Raw genomic sequence first — 23,693 nt, forward strand, 5'->3', positions numbered from 1 at the left:
ACCACGCTATGCCATCCAGCTCCAAGCACCCCTCTATCTGACAGTATCGTCCTATCTCCAGCTTGGCACTTAATTTTTCTCTCCAACCCCATTGCCAGTATAGGCACATCCAGATCTGCTCTTCTGTGTGGGGCTACTTACAATTGTCACTATCTGGAGACCTGCTCTTCATAGCTGTGTGCTATACTTCGCGCTAATGCACCAAGTTGACAGACATAAACGAGCCACACATAATAGTCCTGCGAGCCACACGGTTTGTGATCTTTTCCCTACATAATACATTATACCACCACAGTACCCTAAGGCTATGTGCACACGTTCAGGATTTCTTGCAGAAAATTCCTGAGAAAAACCTGAAATTTTCTGCAAGAAATCTGCATGCGTTTTTGATGCGATTTTTTTCCGGACATTTCCCAATGCATTTTATAGTGGGAAATCCGCAAAAAAAACCTGCAAAATTAATGAACATGCTGCGATTTTTATCGCGATGCGTTTTTTTCGCAGAAAAAAATGCATCATGTGCACAAAACATGCGGAATTCATTCTAAATGATGGGATGCTTATTGTATGCTGTTTTTATCGCAAAAAAACGCGAAAAATCAGCAACGTGTGCACACAGCCTAACTCTCCAGCATATTACTGGAAGCAATCCCAAATGACAAGCAAATGTTTCCTTCTTGAATGGACAACTTGGGCACTACCGGATGTGGACAGGTTCGAGGTGTGTATGAACCACCAGATGTGCAAGGCGATCCAGGGCGGAGTGCCCAACAAGTCCTTGTGACCTTTGGTCCACCTGCTAAAGATACATAGTCTTTATCGTGTCCGTGGCCTGGAATAGACCCCATCAAGTTCTTGGCTCTGAGCTTGTAGGTGGTTTTCATTTATGTCCCATGTGGACATTAGGATGTGTTCAAATCCCAAACAATTTACAGTCCAAGTGATTGGGGTTTTCAGCCTATATTGAGAAAACTCACCAATGCAAGCATGTGGAAAAAAAAACGGAAACAATCCACTTGTCTATTTTTCGTGGACCATTGGATAGGAGAAGTTTGAGAACCCAATTATTTTTCCATCCATGAAAAAGTGATAAAATGCTGATTGTAAAAAACTGACACTGACCAAAATCTGACGCTATGTGCACACGTATTCTGGTCCACTGCGGATTTTTCCGCAGCGGATTTGATAAATCTGCAGGGCAAAAACACTGTTTTTGCTGCAATTTTATTGCGGATTTACCGTGGTTTTTCTGCGAATTTCACTGCGGTTTTACAACTGCGGTTTTCTATAGGAGCAGCTGTAAAACCGCTGCGGAATCCGCAGAAAGAAGTGACATGCTGCGGAATGTAAACCGCTGTGTTTCCGCGTGTGTTTTTCCGCAGCATGTGCACAGCGTTTTTTGTTTCCCATAGGTTTACATTGTAATGTAAACTCATGGGAAACTGCTGCGGATCCGCTGAAGAAGCTCAGACTAATTTTTGCATACAAGAATGAATGCTGACGTATGAAGAAGCATTTAGGTTGTTCTTCTGTTGTTGGGTCAAATAACAACTGATCTAAGGGGTGCCTTTTGTGGGACCATAATAGATCCAATATTAATGACTTATCCTAAGGATAGGTCCTCGATATCCTGCCTGTAGAACACCAATAAGTGTTTGATTTCCAATTCTGAGTGTAGTGTAGACTAAGAAGCCATAGTGTCCAATCTCCAATAAAAAATGACTCTGATGAGATCACCAGAATGTGCGTTTGCTTGTTTTCCCTCTGCCTAAACTTTGTCAGACAGCTTGAACTGTGAACTTGGTTTGGCTAGATTCATTTCCACAGAAGAAAAGGATGCCCATGGTTTTGCTAAGCCAACTCTGCTGCATGCTTTCATGAGATCCATTAGACTGCATGCTTTCTGTTTCAATACAAACTGTATATATATTTTTCCACACCCATCCTTGCTTTTTATTTTTATTTTTGTTTCCCTTTTCTTGGTTGGATGCCTGTGTGTGTTTAATCCAAAACCCTGTCCAGTCCTGGAGTTTGAGCTACGGAAAGCCAAGGAGACCATTCAGGCCCTCAGGGTCAACCTTACACTGGCTGCAGGTGGTGTACATACGATTTTCTTCTACCTAGTTTTCTTAATTCACATTACTAACAGAGGTAACACTTACAGCTGATCTTATAAGAGTGCCAATTTACTTAATTTCTGTGTTTCAGAAAATGAAGTTCCTTTGCAGGAACGCAAGAATTATAAATCGAGTCCTGAAATTCAGGTATGAAGTTTTTTTTTCTATTTCACATAAAAAATTTCAAAACATGGAATATATGGTGGTTTTCAAAGCTCAGGGGCAACTTCTTGGTGCTCTACTTGATAAGATATTTCTTAATATACCGTACTTACCACCCTGCTGCTGATGTTCAATATTCTTGTAGTTTCTAATCTGTGTCTAAAGACTTGCCCAGACTCATTAGCTTTCCGTAGGCTGGAGTAAGACACGTATTCAAGTTGGTAGATAATGTACATCTAGCTACCAAAGGATGCATCAGACGGGTTTGTCCTGAAATTTTTCCCTCTTCACACAATAGGCTAAAACTGCACTTGTCGGCTTTGCTGTATAGACTGTGAAAAGGTTTGCTGAGGTCTTAAGATTTACAGATGTTTTCTAGTAATGAGCGAATATACTCATTACTCGAGATTTCCTGAGCATGCTCGGGGGTCCTCCGAGTAGTTTGTTTTTTTAAATTAGTTTTTTAACCAAAACAGTGACAACATACAGTTAGGTCCATATATATTTGGACAGAGACAACATTTTTCTAATTTTGGTTATAGACATTACCACAATGAATTTTAAACAAAACAATTCAGATGCAGTTGAAGTTCAGACTTTCAGCTTTCATTTGAGGGTATCCACATTAAAATTGGATGAAGGGTTTAGGAGTTTCAGCTCCTTAGCATGTGCCACCCTGTTTTTAAAGGGACCAAAAGTAATTGGACAGATTTACATAATTTTAAATAAAATGTTCATTTCTAGTACTTGGTTGAAAACCCTTTGTTGGCAATGACTGCCTGAAGTCTTGAACTCATGGACATCACCAGACGCTATGTTTCCTCCTTTTTGATGCTCTGTCAGGCCTTCACTGTGGTAGATTTCAGTTGCTGTTTGTTTGTGGGCCTTTCTGTCTGAAGTTTAGTCTTTAACAAGTGAAATGCATGCTCAATTGGGTTGAGATCAGATGACTGACTTGGCCATTCAAGAATATTCCATTTCTTTGCTTTAATAAACCCCTGGGTTGCTTTGGCTTTATGTTTTGGGTCATTGTCTATCTGTAGTATGAAACGACGACCAATCAGTTTTGCTGCATTTGGCTGGATCTGAGCACACAGTATGGCTCTGAATACCTCAGAATTCATTCGGCTGCTTCTGTCCTGTGTCACATCATCAATAAACACTAGTGACCCAGTGCCACTGGCAGCCATGCATGCCCAAGCCATCACACTGCCTCCACCGTGTTTTACAGATGATGTGGTATGCTTTGGATCATGAGCTGTACCACGCCTTCGCCATACTTTTCTCTTTCCATCTTTCTGGTAGAGGTTGATCTTGGTTTCATCTGTCCAATAATGTTCTTCCGGAACTGTGCTGGCTTATTTAGATGTTTTTTTTAGCAAAGTCCAGTCTAGCCTTTTTTAGTGGCTTGCACGTGCAGTTAACCCTCTGTAGTTATTCATGCAGTCTTCTCTTTATTGTAGATTTGGATATTGATATGCTGACCTCCTGGAGAGTGTTGTTCACTTGGTTGGCTGTTGTGAAGGGGTTTCTCTTCACCATGGAGATTATTCTGCGATCATCCACCACTGTTGTCTTCCGTGGGCGCCCAGGTCTTTTTGCATTGATGAGTTCACCAGTGCTTTCTTTCTTTCTCAGGATGTACCAAACTTTAGACTTTGCCACTCTTAATATTGTAGCAATTTCTCGGATGGGTTTTTTCTGTTTTCGCAGCTTAAGGATGGCTTGTTTCACCTGCATGGAGAGCTCATTTGAGCGCATGTTTACTTCACAGCAAAACCTTCCAAATGCAAGCACCACAACTCAAATCAACTCCATGCCTTTTATATGCTTAATTGAGAATGACATAACGAAGGGATTGCCCACACCTGTCCATGAAATAGCCTTGGAGTCAATTGTCCAATTACTTGTGATCCCTTTAAAAACAGGGTGGCACATGTTAAAGGGAACCTGTCACCTGAATTTGGCAGGACAGGTTTGCGGTCATATGGGCGGGGTTTTCGGGTGTTTGATTCCTCCCTTTCCTTACCCGCTGGCTGCATGCTGGCAGCAATATTGGGTTGAAGTTCATGCTGTGTCCTCCGTAGTACACGCCTGCGCAAGGCAATCTTGCCTTGCGCATGCGCAGCATGCTTTGCCCAACTGTGGGCAAAGCCGAAAAGCATTAGTGCGCATGCGCCGGCGCACTATGTCCCGGCACACAGCGAAATACTTCCGGGACATAGTGCGCACTAATGCTTTTCGGCTTTGCCCACAGTTGGGCAAAGCATACTAGAAAATATGACATAACTTCATGTCGGCCTGGTAGCATGTATCCAAGAAAGAGGGGAGAAAAAAGGAAAAAAAAAAGGGGGAAAGTATTCTCCTTCTCTCTCCTCCTCTCCCCTTCATTATACAACCAATTAAGTCATAACTATCTTATCCTAATCTGCCGCCCGATATCTATATATATTATAATAACTATCTGATGCTGTAGAGTATGTATTAATGCATTTCAACCATGATTCTCATGGTGGTGCCAGGCCACCATGTCCTGATACAGTAAGACAAGAAGAGTTCCTCCTGTCCCAAGTCTTATCAAACTTCTTTAAGCAGCCCCTGTTTTGATATAATATCCGCTCATACGGTATGATCGAGTTTACCAATTCTATCCACGTCCCGAGAGAGGGGTCTACACTACCCATCCAATGCAATGCCAACACCTTCCTAGCCAGAAAGAGTGTCTCACGTAGAAAAATCTTAACATAGTGTCCCCAGACTTCACCATCTAGCACCCCAAATAAACAAACTAAGGGACTGAGAGGAACAGGGGATTGTACTAGAGAAGTCAACAGCAACGCTACCTGGCTCCAGTAAGACTGAATAATGGGGCAACCCCATACCATGTGTGTAAAGTTTGCTTCCAGTGAATGACATCTGAAACATTCCGATGTTTGAAACCGACCCATCTTAAAGAGCCGCAATGGAGTTAAATATGACTGATGTATGATATATAATTGGGTTATTCTATTATTGACTGATGGGGACACTCCAATCGGAGATTCAAGAATTTCCTCCCAAGCCTCATCTTGAGCATCAGGAATGAGAGCTTCCCACCTTCCCTTAATTGACACAATAGCAGAATTGGTTCCGACCGATAACATGTATGTGTATAAAGCTGAGATGAGACCCTGGGGACCTTGCGATTTTAAGAATTCCTATCAAAGGGAAAGATGAGATAATTTGAGTCAAACTCGCATAACGTAGATGTGACTGGGTAGCTGATCTGAGCTGAAGAAAATGAAAGAACTGGGACTTCGGGACTGTATAATTAGACTGAATTTGCTCAAAGGACATCAATTCTCCATTATCATACAAATCTTGAATCGAGAAAACATTGTGAAATCCAAAAATTAGCAGACCGGTGACCCAATTACACCAGAAAATAATAATTGTTCCACAGTGGTATCTCTGCTAGAATATCCACAAAGTGGATGACTTTTTTTGATTTATCTCCAAACTGACCGTGCTTATTTAAATAGAGGTAGAGGGACACCAGGTTTATTTGTTTCTAAGAAGCCTAATGGGCAGTCCACCTTTGCAGCATGCATTAAGTGACTTTCTGAGTTGGGTAGGTGATTGTTGGGCATCCACTTACTCAAAGCCTTAATTTGTCCGGCTAGGTAATATAATTAGAAATCCGGCAATGCGGCTCCCCCCATCTGTTTGGACCTCTGTACAGTAGAAAGTTTAAGTTTGGGTCTGCCTTTCCCCCATATGAAAGACGTGGTCAAGGAATTTAGATTCGTGAAGAAGGATTTAGGAATCAACACCGCACTATGTTGGAGAGAGTAGTTGAGTTTAGTAAGTAAAACCATTTTAATTAAGTTTATACGGCCAGCTACAGATAGCGAAAGTTTACCCCACGAGGCACACTTAATTCTGACTAATTCCAGTAGAGGAATAATATTAAGTTGTAGATCAAGCTCACTGTCTTTGGATATGTTAATACCTAGATATTTAAAATGAGACACCATAGGTAGCGAAGACAAAGTAGCAAGGTGGGTCATTGGGCTATGAGAGAGAGGCAATAGGGCGGATTTATCCCAATTAATATATAATCCGGTGCATTTACTAAATGTATCTATAATAGTAACCCATGTGGGAGCGTCTCTTCTGCCCTATCCATGAATAAAATATCGTCCGCATATAAACCAATAGTCTCTAAACGGTCGGCTATATTTATACCCACAATATTTGGAGAGGCCCGCTGTTGTGAATTCTGTGGCAGAGCTCCCTCCTGTGGTCACAAGTGGTACTTCGGCTGATTCTCTCTGTGAGCTTCTGTTGGTGGAGGGAAGTGGTACTGCGGCTTCTGAGTTTCCTCCCTCAGGTGATCTGGTGAGGTCGTTAGGTGCTTCTCTACTTAACTCCACCTAATGCTTTGATCCTGGCTTCCTGTCAATGTTCCAGTGTTGGACTTGCTTTTCCCTGGATCATTCCTGTGGCCTGCTGCTCTGCATAGCTAAGTTCTTCTTTGCTATTTGTTTGCTATTTTTTCTGTCCAGCTTGTCTATTTTGTTGCTGGAAGCTCTGGGACGCAAAGGGTGTACCTCCGTGCCGTTAGTTCGGTACGGAGGGTCTTTTTGCCCCCTTTGCGTGGTTTTCTTTAGGGTTTTGTGTAGACCGCAAAGTTACCTTTTCTATCCTCGATCTGTTAAGAAAGTCGGGCCTCACTTTGCTGAATCTATTTCATCTCTACGTTTGTCTTTTCATCTTAACTCACAGTCATTATATGTGGGGGGCTGCCTTTTCCTTTGGGGTATTTCTCTGAGGCAAGGTAGGCTTATTTTCTATCTTCAGGCTAGTTAGTTTCTCAGGCTGTGCCGAGTTGCATAGGCAGAGTTAGGCGCAATCCACGGCTGCCTCTAGTGTTGTTTGGAGAGGATTAGGGATTGCGGTCTGCAGAGTTCCCACGTCTCAGAGCTCGTTCTATGATTTTGGGTTATTGTCAGATCACTGTATGTGCTCTGACCGCTATGTCCATTGTGGTACTGAATTGCCTTTCATAACAGCCCGCATGCGTATAGCCATGCCTCAATCGCAAGAGCAAAGATGGGGGGTTTTTTTGCCTTCCTCTGGATCGACATGTTAGGGCATGTTAGGTTAGGCTATGGGTTGAACTAGATGGACTTAAAGTCTTCCTTCAATCTTAATAACTATGTTACGATGTAAGATAGCTCTGGAGAAGGGGCACCCCTGACTTGTCCCTCTAGATAGAGAAAATGACTCCGATGCTGAATTATTTATAATTATACGAGCTTCAGGTTTTGCGTATATTGCACCTATGAGAAAAAAACAATACTAAATAAATCCAATTGGATGTATCCAACAAGATCCTACCAATATAATAGGAACACAGCTCTAGTAGGAATTAAAACTTAACCTTTAATCTATACAAGGTAAAAATATACTATGACAATAACAAAAACAAATAATGTCACCCCAAAACAAAAAAACCTATAATGGTATTAGATGATGTAGCCTATAAGGTAAGACATCACTTATGGGTGATACCAAGATAGAATATAAGTGAGAACAGTCGTTGTGAATGCAAAATATACTGTCCCACACTCTCAAGATACCTCTGGTTAATAACACGAGCACATAAGTGCAAGAAATGTTAAGCCAGGTAACCCTGTATGTATAGGTATTGGCAGGTATCAAAAAAAGCAGATAATAGACAGGCAGGAGGGGGGTAAGGCAAATAAGGTGAAAATCATATATAACGCAAATCATCTCCGGTTTGTTTTCAGTGCGTCATAGCGCAGGGCAGCGTCTTGGTAACCCAGTAACCATTACTTCCGGTCTATAGGGAAGCTTCTGGGTTCCGGCGCGTCCTAGCGCTCGTCAGCGTCTATGTATCCTGGCAACTGAAACTTCCACTGTCACCGGAAGTTTCTCCCTCGTGTCTTCTCATCGGACCGATGGCGTCTAGATGCCGGACCAGTACCTTACAGGTACTATTGAATACAGTACTCTGCGGCTTTTACTGTATTTGGGTTTTCTTTTTGATCATCGGTTTAGTTACATATCGCTGTATTAAGCATTTGCTCACCCTTATTTTGATCACATGCTTTGTGTTCAGCATGTGATTGGCTAATCATGCCTTTCACCAGATTATTTAAGTGGACGTATAACTCCCCCCACTCTCCTCAGTCTAATATGGAGGGTGGCAGGTCCTTTTGTTCTTCATTATAGCACTCATGCACTTTAGCTCCCAGGCAGGCAAGTCCCCTGATGATTCGGCCTGCGAAGAAACGCGTCGGGACGTTCTAATAGGGAGAGTGCAGGGCATGATATTGTTTAGGGGTAGCTGTGGACTGCCCTTGTAAGGGCGGGAGCTCAGGAACGTAGGTTTACAGTTAGTCCTTTTAGGGATTGACAGGGTATTGTCTCCCTACATCGCTGATTTATGGATTTCTCCACTCCGCAAACCATGGGCTATACCTACCTGAGCCACGGCAATTGGTGAGATCGTTCTTGTTTTAACATTTGCGTTATATTTGATTTTCACCTTATTTGCCTTACCCCCCTCCTGCCTGTCTATTATCTGCTTTTTTTGATACCTGCCAATACCTATACATACAGGGTTACCTGGCTTAACATTTCTTGCACTTATGTGCTCGTGTTATTAACCAGAGGTATCTTGAGAGTGTGGGACAGTATATTTTGCATTCACAACGACTGTTCTCACTTATATTCTATCTTGGTATCACCCATAAGTGATGTCTTACCTTATAGGCTACATCATCTAATACCATTATAGGTATATTGCACCTACCCATTTCTGAAACCTAGCCCCGAAGCCATATCTCCTCAAACATGCAAATAAAAAAGGCCATTCGTGGGAGTCAAAGGCTTTGGCTGCATCCAGTGATGCCAGAGCCCAATTATTATCCGTCACTAAAGACCTAAATTGGACTACTGATTGGACTCGTCTAATATTAATAGAGGTATTTTTACCGGCCATGAACCCAGTCTGGTCAGGGTGTATAAGGTTTAATATAATAGTATTTAGTCTAGTGGCTAGAACCTTGGTGAAAATCTTATAATCCACATTAACCAGCAGTATGGGACGATAAGATCCACACTCAAGGGGGTCTTTTCTCCGAGTATTTTTTAGTGCTCGGAAATTTAGTTTTTATTGCCGCAGCTGAATGATTTACATCTGTTAGCCAGCATAAGTAGATGTGGGGATTCCCTAGCAACCAGGCAACCCCCACATGTACTTATGCTGGCTAACAGATGTAAATCATTCAGCTGCGGCAATAAAAACTAAATCTCCGAGCACTAAAAAATACTCGGAGGACAACCGAGCGTGTTCGGGAAATCTCGAGTAACATCACTAATCTTTTCCCATACTTTTCTTACAGTAATGCCCCATCAGTTTGTGATTCGTGTAGGTCTGGGGCATGCACTACCCTGGTTAATGACTTTAGCTCCTTCATTGTTCTTCCCAGCTCAGAGGCACCCAAGCCACTCACTATTCAGCACCTCTCCACCAATCCACTGTACAGGGATCTGCAGAACCACCCTATCCAAGTAAAGTGGGCAAGTGCAAATACCTGTACAACTGGGTTGGCGAAAGCCTCTTAGAGGACATCAACGCTATGTCCTTTTTATTATTGTATCATTGGGGACCCAGAAGTTGTTCCCCACTGATCATAAAGTGATGGCATTTCTGCCTATGGCATTACTTTAATTAATATTTCTATACTGCACAGTTGGCCCACAGAAAAACAAAACATCAGATTATCTGTCATTAAAGGGGTTATCCACTACTGGACAACCCCCTTATTAAAGTGCCCAACATAAGAGGAGGCTAATGGACTGATCGGGTCACATGCTCTTCAACCAGCAGCCATATTATAGACAGAAGAGTTGGTCCGTTTGTGAGGAAAGCTGCACTAACCAGTGAAAGTGGCCAACCTCTTTAAAGAACTCTATCTTCCTGCTGGAGGCTTGGATGACTCAGTATTGTAGGGCTCACAGATAAGGCGACAGATGAATGCATATTCCCTGTCATGCTCTGATCAATGGGGGGAAGGGGACAGGACACGATCACTTCCTAGACACTGTAATCTATAGCGTTTCTCTGTTTATTGCTTCCTATTCATCTCCGCTGTCATCAAACGCACATGTCTCTGTATTGTCTATATAGACCATGCAGATTGCCATCTTCTTTAGGGCTGACATACAAAAATACAAACCTTAACCTATATTTCTTATTTGTACAGACACAAAGTTTAGATAATAAAATTATCATCTTAAAGGGAACCTATCAGCACAGTTTCACCTCCCTTCCAGCTTGTAGCACTTTCAAAGTCCAGCAACATCTTTACATGGTCAGTCCGTTCCTCAATTCCTGTGAAATCAGTGTTTGAATTGATGTGTAAGCGTTGCTGAAGAGCCATTGTAAATCTGAAGCCTCTGTCACTATTTCTAGTTCTAAGTTTTGATTATCAGCTTTTTAACCTCTTACACCCACCGATGCACACAAAAACTGCAGCCTCCAAGGGAATAAGGTAATAGCGCCCCCCAGAGTTGGAAAATATCTATTGTTTCAGCCACCAGGGGTAGTTGAGACCCTGAAGAACACAATAAGGGCTGTTTTTTCCAGTCCCCAACCACATGAGAAAAAGTGTCCCCAGGCCACCCACAGGAGCCTTAATATTGGAACCACCATCCCTTAGCTCTCCTGCTCCTGAAGCAAAATGGCAGGCGTATGTGCAGTGTGCGCACCGAGATCTGCCCACCGGCTACCGCGTGAATTATTCCTCTTGGTTCCTAAATTTTGATCACTGTGATAGACCCTACCACAGTGATCAAAAGCTCAGTAATGAATAAATATGGGAGCTCTTGGACTGTGCCTCTCCCTGTGCACCCCTTTCATCACCCCCACCTCCCCCCGTGTCGTACCCCCATTCAGATTACATTTCTTTATTTTATCATTTTTATTTCTATAATTCTTTGTCTTTATGCTTGGGGTTAGGGGTTAGAGGTTAGGGTTTTTTCAAAAGTTGCAAAAAAAAAAAAAAAAAATGATGGCGATATGACATATTCAATATGATACCCTAATGTTATCAAATTCTGTGTAGTACCTGTGGGCTCAAAATGCTCACTATACTCCTGGATAAAATCCTTGAGGGGTGTAGTTTTGAAAATGGGGTTATTTGTGGGGGGTTTCTGCTGTTTAGGGGTTCTGCAAATGCGACATGGTGTCTGCCATTTTTCAGCCAAGTTTGGCTGCTCTGTCGTTTATCCAAACAGAACTTTTTGGCTACATGTGAGGTATCACTGCACTCATAGCAATGTGGGTAACAAACTGTGGGGTCCACTTTTTGGTGTTACTGCTAACAAAAGTGAAAAAATTGGGGCTAAAACAACATTTTTAGAGAAATTGAATTTCTTTTTTTCATTCCACTTTGCATTATTTCCTATGCAGCACCTGAAGGATTAAAGCATTTCCTGACAATGCGGCTTTTAAAATGGTATTGCTTTTGGGGAGTTCCAATATATAGGCGCCTCGAGGTCCATTAGAATTTGAATAGATCGCTAAAGAAACAGGTTTTGTAAATTTGTTGAAAAAATAAGTTGCTGCTAAACTTTTAACCCTTCTAACATCCTAACAAAGTAAAGTGACATTTGAAAAAGATGCAGATGTAAAGTAGACGTATGGAAAGTGTCATTTATTCATTGTTCCTGTTTTGATTAGCCAGCCTTCTGAAACGTCAAATTAAAAGAAGGGTTGTGAGTGCCCCAGGTAGGAGACCGGACCTCAGTGCTCCTTTCCAGCAGCCACAGATTACTGACGTGGCTGCTGGACTGGGTCTTGCAAACCGATTCACAATATCTACTGTTTACTGACATTACTATACTGTAATCACTCAATTGCTTCTTTACTACACTGCATGTTAGCTTGTAAATGCACATGATGATCAAAATCTGTCAGCCCATCTGCACCCCTGAGAATACAATGCAAAATTGCTCTCCTCCAGAAGGAATGCTCATTCCTCACTCTAGTGCCCACCAATAAGTGGCTATCATGTAAGTCTGTATTCAGTGCTTGAAACTTGACTCTGTTATAAGCATTGATTTGTAACTTCTGTCAAATGTTGTCATCATGCCCCATTGAAAATTAAAATGGCTGATATGAGCAAACTATTAGGACATGATAGTTATTGGCTTGTGGAATATTTTATTAAAGTAGGAACACTTTTTACAGAGCAGATGGATCCACTGTGGCTACATATGTTATGAAAACTTTCCATAAAGCGGCTTTCTGATTTATTTTGGATCAGGAATTTCCATGCAAGTTAGATAATGGCCAGATATGATAGCTGGCATTAATATTTTTTCCGATTTTAAAGGGAACCTGAATACTGATCCACAGGCCACATCTATCTGGCAATTGCCAGGTATGTTTGATTCTGAAAGCTGCGGTGTTTCAGTGAAAAACATACTTTTACAAGCCATCGGTGTTCAAGCCGCACAGGAGAATAGTTGGGCAGGTGGGTCCCCAGCTGCTTCTCCTCACCTACTCCCTAGACTGAAAGGTCTCTCCCTATATATACACGCAGGCAGAAACTGGTCGCTCAAGGGGAGCGGGTGTGGAGAATTTGCCGAGGATTTAACTGCCTCAATAGGCTCCAGTGTGGCTCGTTACCTGGAGGCTTTCATCAACAGGTTTTTGCTTTTATAATCTGAGATCACCATAATGTAAAAACAGAGACCCTGATTTCAGCAATGTGTCACTTAACCCCTTTACCCCCAAGGGTGGTTTGCACGTTAATGACCGGGCCAATTTTTACAATTCTGACCACTGTCCCTTTATGAGGTTATAACTCTGGAACGCTTCAATGGATCCTGGTGATTCTGACATTGTTTTCTCGTGACATATTGTACTTCATGACAATGGTAAAAATTATTTGATAGTACCTGCGTTTATTTGTGAAAAAAACGGAAATTTGGCGAAAATTATGAAAATTTCGCAATTTTCCAACTTTGAATTTTTATGCAATTAAATCACAGAGATATGTCACACAAAATACTTAATAAATAACATTTCCCACATGTCTACTTTACATCAGCACAATTTTGGAAACAAAATTTTTTTTTGTTAGGGAGTTATAAGGGTTAAAAGTTGACCAGCAATTTCTCATTTCTACAACACCATTTTATTTTAGGGACCACATCTCATTTGAAGTCATTTTGAGGGGTCTATATGATAGAAAATACCCAAGTGTGACACCATTCTAAAAACTACACCCCTCAAGGTGCTCAAAACCATATTCAAGAAGTTTATTAACCCTTCTGGTGCTTCACAGGAATTTTTTGAATGTTTAAATAAAAATGAACATTTAACTTTTTTTCACAAAAAATTTAATTCAGCTCCAATTTGTTTTATTTTACCAAGGGTAACAGGAGAAAATGGACCCCAAACATTGTTGTACAATTTGTCCTGAGTATGCCAATACCCCACATGTGGGGGTAAACCACTGTTTGGGCGCATGGCAGAGCTCGGAAGCGAAGGAGTGCCATTTGACTTTTCAATGCAAAATTGACTGGAATTGAGATGGGACGCCATGTTGCGTTTGAAGAGCCACTGATGTGCCTAAACATTGAAACCCCCCACAAATGACACCATTTTGGAAAGTAGACCCCCTAAGGAACTTATCTAGAGGTGTGGTGAGCACTTTGACCCACCAAGTGCTTCACAGAAGTTTATAATGCAGAGCCGTAAAAATAAAACAAAATTTTTTTCCCACAAAAATTATTTTTTTAGCCCCCAGTTTTGTATTTTCCTGAGGGTAACAGGAGAAATTGGACCCCAAAATTTGTTGCCCAATTTGTCCTGAGTGCGATGATACACCATATGTGGGGGGAACCACTGTTTGGGCACATGGGAGGGCTCAGAAGGGAAGGAGTGCCATTTGAATGCAGACTTAGATGGAATGGTCTGCAGGTGTCACATTGCGTTTGCAGAGCCCCTAATGTACCTAAACAGTAGAAACCCCCCACAAGTGACACCATTTTGGAAAGTAGACCCCCTTAGGAACTTATCTAGATGTGTGCTGAGCACTTTGACCCACCAAGGGCTTCACAGAAGTTTATAATGGAGAGCCGTAAAAATAAAACAAAAATTTTTTCCCACAAAAATTATTTTTTAGCCCCCAGTTTTGTATTTTCCCGAGGGTAACAGGAGAAATTCGACCCCACAATTTGTTGTCCAATTTGTCCTGAGTGCGCTGATACCCCATATGTGGGGGGGAACCACTGTTTGGGCGCATGGGAGGGCTCGGAAGGGAAGGAGCTCCATTTGGAATGAGGACTTAGATGGAATGGTCTGCAGGTGTCACATTGCATTTGCAGAGCCCCTAATGTACCTAAACAGTAGAAACCTCCCACAAGTGACACCATTTTGGAAACTAGACCCCCTAAGGAACTCATCTAGATGTGTTGTGATAGCTTTGAACCCCCAAGTGTTTCACTACAGTTTGTAACGCAGAGCCGTGAAAATTAAAAAAAAAAAATCTTTCCCCCCAAAATTATTTTTTAGCCCCCAGTTTTGTATTTTCCCGAGGGTAAGAGGAGAAATTCGACCCCAAAAGTTGTTGTCCATTTTGTCCTGAGTACGCTGATACCCCGTATGTTGGGGGAAACCACCGTTTGAGCGCACGGCAGAGCTCGGAAGGGAAGGAGCGCCATTTGGAATGCAGACTTAGATGGAATGGTCTGCAGACGTCACATTGCGTTTGCAGAACCCCTAATGTACCTAAACAGTAGAAACCCCCCACAAGTGACCCCATATTGGAAACTAGACCCCCCAGGGAACTAATCTAGATGTGTTGTGAGAACTTTGAACCCCCAAGTGTTTCACTACAGTTTATAACGCAGAGCCGTGAAAATAAAAAATCTTTTTTTTTCCCACAAAAAATATGTTTTAGCCCCGAGTTTTGTATTTTCCCAAGGGTAACAGGAGAAATTGGACCCCAAAAGTTGTTGTCCTATTTGTCCTGAGTACGCTGATACCCCATATGTTGGGGTAAACCCCTGTTTGGGCACACAGGAGAGCTCGGAAGGGAAGAAGCACTGTTTTACTTTTTCAACGCAGAATTGGCTGGAATTGAGATCGGACGCCATGTCGCGTTTGGAGAGCCCCTGATGTGCCTAAACAGTGGAAACCCCCCAATTATAACTGAAACCCTAATCCAAACACACCCCTAACCCTAATCCCAACAGTAACCCTAACCACACCTCTAACCCTGACACACCCCTAACCCTAATCCCAACCCTATTCCCAACCGTAAATGTAATCTAAACCCTAACTGTAACTTTAGCCCCAACCCAAACTGTAGCCCTAGCCCTAGCCCTAACCCTAACCCTAGCCCTAGCCCTAGCCCTAACCCTAGCCCTAACCCTAGCCCTAACCCTAACCCTAGCCCTAACCCTAACCCTAGCCCTAACCCTAGCCCTAACCCTAGCCCTAACCCTAACCCTAGCCCTAGCCCTAACCCTAACCCTAGCCCTAGCCCTAACCCTAGCCCTAACCCTAGCCCTAACCCTAACCCTAACCCTAGCCCTAACCCTAGCCCTAAACCTAACCCTAACCCTAGCCCTAACCCTAACCCTAGCCCTAATGGGAAAATGGAAATAAATAAATTTTTTAAATTTTTCCCTAACTAAGGGGGTGATGAAGGGGGGTTTGATTTTCTTTTATATCGGGTTTTTTAGCGGATTTTTATGATTGGCAGCCGTCACACACTGAAAGACGCTTTTTATTGCAAAAAATATTTTTTGCGTTACCACATTTTGAGAGCTATAATTTTTCTATATTTTGGTCCACAGAGTCATGTGAGGTCTTGTTTTTTGCGGGACGAGTTGATGTTTTTATTGGTAACATTTTCGGGCATGTGACATTTTTTGATCGCTTTTTATTCCGATTTTTGTGAGGCAGAATGACCAAAAACCAGCTATTCATGAATTTCTTTTGGGGGAGGCGTTTATACCGTTCCGCGTTTGGTAAAATTGATGAAGCAGTTTTATTCTTCGGGTCAGTACGATTACAGCGATACCTCATTTATATCATTTTTTTATGTTTTGGCGCTTTTATACGATAAAAACTATTTTATAGAAAAAATAATTATTTTTGCATCACTTTATTCTCAGGACTATAACTTTTTTATTTTTTTGCTGATGATGCTGTATGGCGGCTCGTTTTTTGCGGAACAAGATGACGCTTTCAGCGGTACCATGGTTAGTTATATCTGTCTTTTTGATCGCGTGTTATTCCACTTTTTGTTCGGCGGTATGATAATAAAGCGTTGTTTTTTGCCTCGTTTTTTTTTTTTTTTTCTTACGGTGTTTACTGAAGGGGTTAACTAGTTGGCCAGTTTTATAGGTCGGGCCGTTACGGACGCGGCGATACTAAATATGTGTACTTTTATTGTTTTTTTTTTTTTATTTAGATAAAGAAATGTATTTATGGGAATAATATTTTTTTTTTTTTTTCATTATTTTGGAATATTTTTTTTTTATTTTTTTTACACATTTGAAATTTTTTTTTTTTACTTTTTTACTTTGTCCCAGGGGGGGACATCACAGATCAGTGATCTGACAGTTTACACAGCACTCTGTCAGATCACTGATCTGATAGGAGTGCAGGCTGCTTCACAGTGCCTGCTCTGAGCAGGCTCTGTGAAGCCACCTCCCTCCCTGCAGGACCCGGATCCGCGGCCATCTTGGATCCGGGGCTGGAGGGAGCAGGGAGGGAGGTGAGACCCTCGCAGCAACGCGATCACATCGCGTTGCTGCGGGGGGCTCAGGGAAGCCCGCAGGGAGCCCCCTCCCTGCGCGGTGCTTCCCTGTACCGCCGGCACATCGCGATCATCTTTGATCGCGGTGTGCCGGGGGTTAATGTGCTGGGGGCGGTCCGTGACCGCTCCTGACACATAGTGCCGGATGTCAGCTGCGATAAACAGCTGACACCCGGCCGCGATCGGCGGCGCTCCCCCCGTGAGCGCTGCCGATCGCATATGACGTACTATTGCGTCCTTGGGAAGTAAAGCCCACCCCACATGGACGCAATAGTACGTCTAATGGCAGAAAGGGGTTAAGGTTCCGTTACATTAAGCGACGCTGCAGCGATATAGACAACGAGCCGATCGCTGCAGCGTCGCTGTTTAGGTCGCTGTAGAGACGTCAAACACGGCAACACCAGAACGATGCAGGAGCGATCCAGTGACGTACTTCTCGTTCTCGCTGGTTGTTAGCTTCATGTAAAAACATTGCAGGCGTCGTTGCTTTTGCTGTCAAACATGACGATACACGCCGACCTGACGACCGAATAAAGTTCTGGACTTCTAGCTCTGACCCTCAATGGCACAGCGGGATCCAGATCTCTGCTGCGTGTCAAACACAGCGAGATCACTATCCAGGACGCTGCAACGTCACAGATTGTTGTCGTTCTCGTTGCAAAGTTGCTGATTGTGACGGTACCTTTACAGATGATTATCACTACAGGACAACTGGCCTCATGCCTTCTTGTCCAGCCATGCATTTACCACTGATTAGAAGCTCTCTGTCGCTATGCAATGTACACAGAAAGCTGTGGTATGTGCAGGGTTATACGCAGCTCAACAACTGAGCTCTGCTAGATCTGCAGCAGAGGAAACGGTGAATCTATCATGATTGCTGGAATCGGAGTCTCAGTCCCTACCTCATGATGCTGTCAGATTACATAGCAAATGTCTGCTGACAGATTCCCTTTAACAATTGATCTCACACAGGTAACATCACATAGGAGGGTAAGTTGATTGGTGGCTTGTTGTTATTTACCCAGACTATTAAATTGCTCAAACAATGTGAATAAATGGACCTTGTTAATCTAATTTTTTTTTTGTCTAGGAGCCTATAAAACCTCTTGAGAAAAGAGCACTAAATTTCCTTGTCAATGAGTATTTATTGAAAAATAACAACAAACTTACTTCTATAACCTTTTCTGATGAAAATGATGACCAGGTAAGGTGCATTCTATTTTAATTTATGTTAGTTTCTTATTAAAGGGGTTGTCCAGCCTTACAATATTGATGACCCATCCTTAACACAAGTATCAGATCAGTGGGGCTCAGACACCTGGCATCCTCACCGATCATCTGTTTTCAGCCTCAGCAGTGGTCAGATATCCGGTGTGAATGGAAGCGGAACAACATAAACCGTATGGGTGTGTGCGTATACGTACGTACGTACATGCATGTTTACATACATACATACATACATACATACATACATACATACATACATGCCTACATACATACATGCCCACATACATGCATACATACATACATACATGCCCACATACATACATACATGCCTACATACATACATACATACATGCCTACATACATACATACATACATACATGCATGCCCACATACATACATGCATGCCTTCATACATACATACATACATACATACATACATACATACATACATACATGCACGCACACATACAGTGGGGCAAAAAAGTATTTAGTCAGTCAGCAATAGTGCAAGTTCCACCACTTAAAAAGATGAGAGGCGTCTGTAATTTACATCATAGGTAGACCTCAACTATGGGAGACAAACTGAGAAAAAAAAATCCAGAAAATCACATTGTCTGTTTTTTTATCATTTTATTTGCATATTATGGTGGAAAATAAGTATTTGGTCAGAAACAAACAATCAAGATTTCTGTCTCTCACAGACCTGTAACTTCTTCTTTAAGAGTCTCCTCTTTCCTCCACTCATTACCTGTAGTAATGGCACCTGTTTAAACTTGTTATCAGTATAAAAAGACACCTGTGCACACCCTCAAACAGTCTGACTCCAAACTCCACTATGGTGAAGACCAAAGAGCTGTCAAAGGACACCAGAATCAAAATTGTAGCCCTGCACCAGGCTGGGAAGACTGAATCTGCAATAGCCAACCAGCTTGGAGTGAAGAAATCAACAGTTTGAGCAATAATTAGAAAATGGAAGACATACAAGACCACTGATAATCTCCCTCGATCTGGGGCTCCACGCAAAATCCCACCCCGTGGGGTCAGAATGAACACAAGAACAGTGAGCAAAAATCCCAGAACCATGCGGGGGGACCTAGTGAATGAACTACAGAGAGCTGGGACCAATGTAACAAGGCCTACCATAAGTAACACACTATGCCACCATGGACTCAGATCCTGCAGTGCCAGACGTGTCCCACTGCTTAAGCCAGTACATGTCCGGGCCCGTCTGAAGTTTGCTAGAGAGCATTTGGATGATCCAGAGGAGTTTTGGGAGAATGTCCAATTGTCTGATGAAACCAAACTGGAACTGTTTGGTAGAAACACAACTTGTCGTGTTTGGAGGAAAAAGAATAATGAGTTGCATCCATCAAACACCATACCTACTGTAAAGCATGGTGGTGGAAACATCATGCTTTGGGGCTGTTTCTCTGCAAAGGGGCCAGGACGACTGATCCGGGTACATGAAAGAATGAATGGGGCCATGTATCGTGAGATTTTGAGTGCAAACCTCCTTCCATCAGCAAGGGCATTGAAGATGAAACGTGGCTGGGTCTTTCAACATGACAATGATCTAAAGCACACCGCCAGGGCAACGAAGGAGTGGCTTCGTAAGAAGCATTTCAAGGTCCTGGAGTGGCCTAGCCAGTCTCCAGATCTCAACCCAATAGAAAACCTTTGGAGGGAGTTGAAAGTCCGTGTTGCCAAGTGAAAAGCCAAAAACATCACTGCTCTAGAGGAGATCTGCATGGAGGAATGGGCCAACATACTAACAACAGTGTGTGGCAACCTTGTGAAGACTTACAGAAAACGTTTGACCTCTGTCATTGCCAACAAAGGATATATTACAAAGTATTGAGATGAAATTTTGTTTCTGACCAAATACTTATTTTCCACCATAATATGCAAATAAAATGATAAAAACACAGACAATGTGATTTTCTGGATTTTTTTTTCTCAGTTTGTCTCCCATAGTTGAGGTCTACCTATGATGTAAATTACAGACGCCTCTCATCTTTTTAAGTGGTGGAACTTGCACTATTGCTGACTGACTAAATATTTTTTTGCCCCACTGTATATGCATACATGCATGCACACATATATGCATGCATACATGCATGCACACATATATGCACGCATACATATATGCACACATACATGCATGCATACATACATACATGCACGCAAACATACACGCACGCATACATACACACACAGTATATAATATTATAGAAAATTTACTATATTGTGAGGCAGCGTCTCGTGTCACAGGTAGGGGTCGCTGTGTGTTCATGGAGACTGATGAAGTCCATAGGTATGCATGGCAGTTACGTATTTCCGGTCCGGGTTTTCCTGTTTGTCTGTTAAAACCCTCCAGTACAGGGTATGGGTGTGATGTTGCTTTAAGATTTCGGAACTCCTAGAGTGAACCCACAGATCCACGACAACGAACCTCCCAAGGGTGAGCTAGCCAGGTAGACCACCCCCAATACAGGTTGGGGGCAGGCCCAAGGGAGACTATTGCCGCAGAAGCTGGCACCTGGGGACAGGAAATAAGAGGTTCAAAAGAGAGGGAGAGCGTAGGTCTGACCGAGCGAGAAAAGACGTTGGGTGGACTGGAAAGAAACGAGACAAGAAGATAACTGAAAATGACGCAGACACAGGGATGGCTGGGTGAGACAGAGGCGGAACGTGGACAGGACAAGGAGGAGACACAGGACCGACCGGACTAGAACGGAGAAACAAGGAAGACTTGAAAATGACTGAGACACTAGGCGAACCGGACTGAGCAGGGACACAGGACGGACCGCGCAGAGACAAGAGAGGACCTGGGTCATTAGTAGCACAAATGACAATCGGGCAAGGAAGCAGAGGAAGGGTTACCTTAAATACATGGGACGCAGAAGGACTTCCGGGTCAGGGTCCTCCAGGGTCAAAGAGAGGAGAAGCGGCGCCCCTGTATATCAAAAGCGGAAGTGCGTGTGTGCAGAGGGAGCAGGAGTGCGAACTGCGCACGCGCAGCCGGCGGAATCCCAGAAGCTGCGGTGAGTTATGAAGAGGAGAAGGAAGAATGCGCGCCTGCAGGAGCAGCGTGCCGATGCAGGCAAGTATGCCTGCGAGCGGAGAAGGGAGCGAGGGGCAGAGTGGCACCGTGACAGTGGGTGTGTCAGGGGCAAAGTCAGTGTCAGTCTGTTATGTGCTCTTGTGCAGAGCAGAGTCCTGCAGAGTGCTGGCTGTGTGTGTGAAGCAGAACAGGCCAGCGGAGCCAGCACCCAGGGCAGCTGAATAGCCTGGCACCCGCAGCGTACACAGAGATGCAAGTCGTCCATGATAACTGGTTTTGGATAAGGACAGTCCTGTGCCCGGAGGTGTACCGGAGGTGGATGTCCTATGCCTGAAAGAGGACTGGCATGTGTAACGATTACAAACAGGTGGATATGGTGCCCGGCTGCTATCCGGAGGATATCCTTGGATGTGTATGGCTGTGTGAGTAAAGATTCTGTGATACAGCAGTGCATGACACCCACGGGGGTGTAGTGTCTCCAACATGAGCAGCTGTGTTTGGAGACTGTAATATGGCGTGCTGTCGCCTCACGGATACTGGACAAGGAGAGGTCCGGCGTGTTTAGGGACTGCAGTCTAAAAGCCATATGATGTGTAGTGCTTTAAAACGGGCACTGAGACGAGACGCTACAATGTATTGAACTTTGATGATGTGTAATATAAAACGCCTCACCTCTATGTGTGAAGTAACACATTAAAGAGACTTTTGTGTTTGAACTTTGTGGGTCACTGCCTCTTCACTGTGTACGATGTTACTGCTGCCTTACACTATAGATGGAAGGAAGGATGGATGGATGATAGAGTACAGACCAAAAGTTTGGACTCACCTTCTCATTTAAAGATTTTTCTGTATTTTCATGACTGAAAATTGTACATTCACACTAAAGGCATCAAAACTATGAATTGACACATGTGGAATTATATACTTAACAAAAAAGTGTGAAACAACTGAAAATATGTCTTATATTCTAGGTTCTTCAAAGTAGCCACCTTTTGCTTTGATGACTGCTTTGCACACTCTTGGCATTCTCTTGATGAGCTTCATGAGATAGTCACCGGGAATGGTTTTCACTTCACAGGTGTGCCCTGTCAGGTTTAATAAGTGGGATTTCTTGCCTTCATAAATGGGGTTGGGACCATCAGTTGTGTTGTGCAGAAGTCTGGTGGATACACAGCTGACAGTCCTACTAAATAGACTGTTAGAATTTGTATTATGGCAAGAAAAAAGCAGCCAAGTAAAGAAAAACAAGTGGCCATCATTACTTTAAGAAATGAAGGTCAGTCAGTCCGAAAAATTGGGAAAACTTTGAAAGTGTCCCAAGTGCAGTGGCTAAAACCATCAAGCGCTACAAAGAAACTGGCTCACATGAGGACAGCCCCAGGAAAGGAAGACCAAGAGTCACCTCTGCTTCTGAGGATAAGTTTATCCGTGTCACCAGCCTCAGAAATCGCAGGTTAACAGCAGCTCAGATTAGAGACCAGGTCAATGCCACACAGAGTTCTAGCCGCAGACACATCTTTACAACAACTGTTAAGAGGAGACTTTGTGCAGCAGGCCTTCATGGTAAAATAGCTGCTAGGAAACCACTGCTAAGGACAGGCAACAAGCAGAAGAGACTTGTTTGGGCTAAAGAACACAAGGAATGGACATGAGGCCAGTGGAAATCTGTGCTTTGGTCTGATGAGTCCAAATTTGAGATCTTTGGTTCCAACCACCGTGTCTTTGTGCAACGCAGAAAAGGTGAACGGATGGACTCTACAAGCCTGGTTCCCACCGTGAAGCATGGAGGAGGAGGTGTGATGGTGTGGGGGTGCTTTGCTGGTGACACTGTTGGGGATTTATTCAAAATTGAAGGCATACTGAACCAGCATGGCTGCCTCAGCATCTTGCAGCGGCATGCTATTCCATTCAGTTTGCGTTTAGTTGGACCATCATTTATTTTTCAACAGGACAATGACCTCAAACACACCTCCAGGCTGTGTAAGGGCTATTTGACCAAAAAGAAGAGTGATGGGGTGCTATGCCAGATGACCTGGCCTCCACAGTCACCAGACCTGAACCCAATCGAGATGTTTTGGGGTGAGATGGACCGCAGAGTGAAGGCAAAAGGGCTAAAAGTGCTAAGCATCTCTGGGAACTCCTTCAAGATTGTTGGAAGGCCATTTCCGGTGACTACCTCTTGAAGCTCATCAAGAGAATGCCAAGAGTGTGCAAAGCAGTCATCAAAGCAAAAGGTGGCTACTTTGAAGAACCTAGAATAGAAGA

General features: G+C 43.2%; 1 protein-coding gene across 6 annotated transcripts in view; it reads left to right on the top strand.

Annotated features, from left to right (window-relative positions):
- The window catches only part of RELCH (RAB11 binding and LisH domain, coiled-coil and HEAT repeat containing), a 190,901-nt gene that overhangs the window by 39,845 nt on the left and 127,363 nt on the right, over positions 1 to 23,693 (top strand). For 4 of the 6 annotated variants that reach the window (XR_011314046.1, XM_069730630.1, XM_069730628.1 and 1 more), the window contains exons 3-5: positions 2,023 to 2,094; positions 2,209 to 2,264; positions 18,228 to 18,341. Coding sequence is in view for 5 of the 6 variants with exons in the window: in XM_069730630.1 (XP_069586731.1) it covers positions 2,023 to 2,094; positions 2,209 to 2,264; positions 18,228 to 18,341 (242 nt within the window). In the remaining variant the exon portion in view is untranslated. The remainder of the gene's footprint in view (positions 1 to 2,022; positions 2,095 to 2,208; positions 2,265 to 18,227; positions 18,342 to 23,693) is intronic. The other 2 variants (XM_069730633.1, XM_069730632.1) reach the window with 1 other exon arrangement.

Source organism: Ranitomeya imitator, chromosome 6 (genome assembly GCF_032444005.1).
Source record: "Ranitomeya imitator isolate aRanImi1 chromosome 6, aRanImi1.pri, whole genome shotgun sequence".
NCBI lineage: Eukaryota > Metazoa > Chordata > Amphibia > Anura > Dendrobatidae > Ranitomeya > Ranitomeya imitator.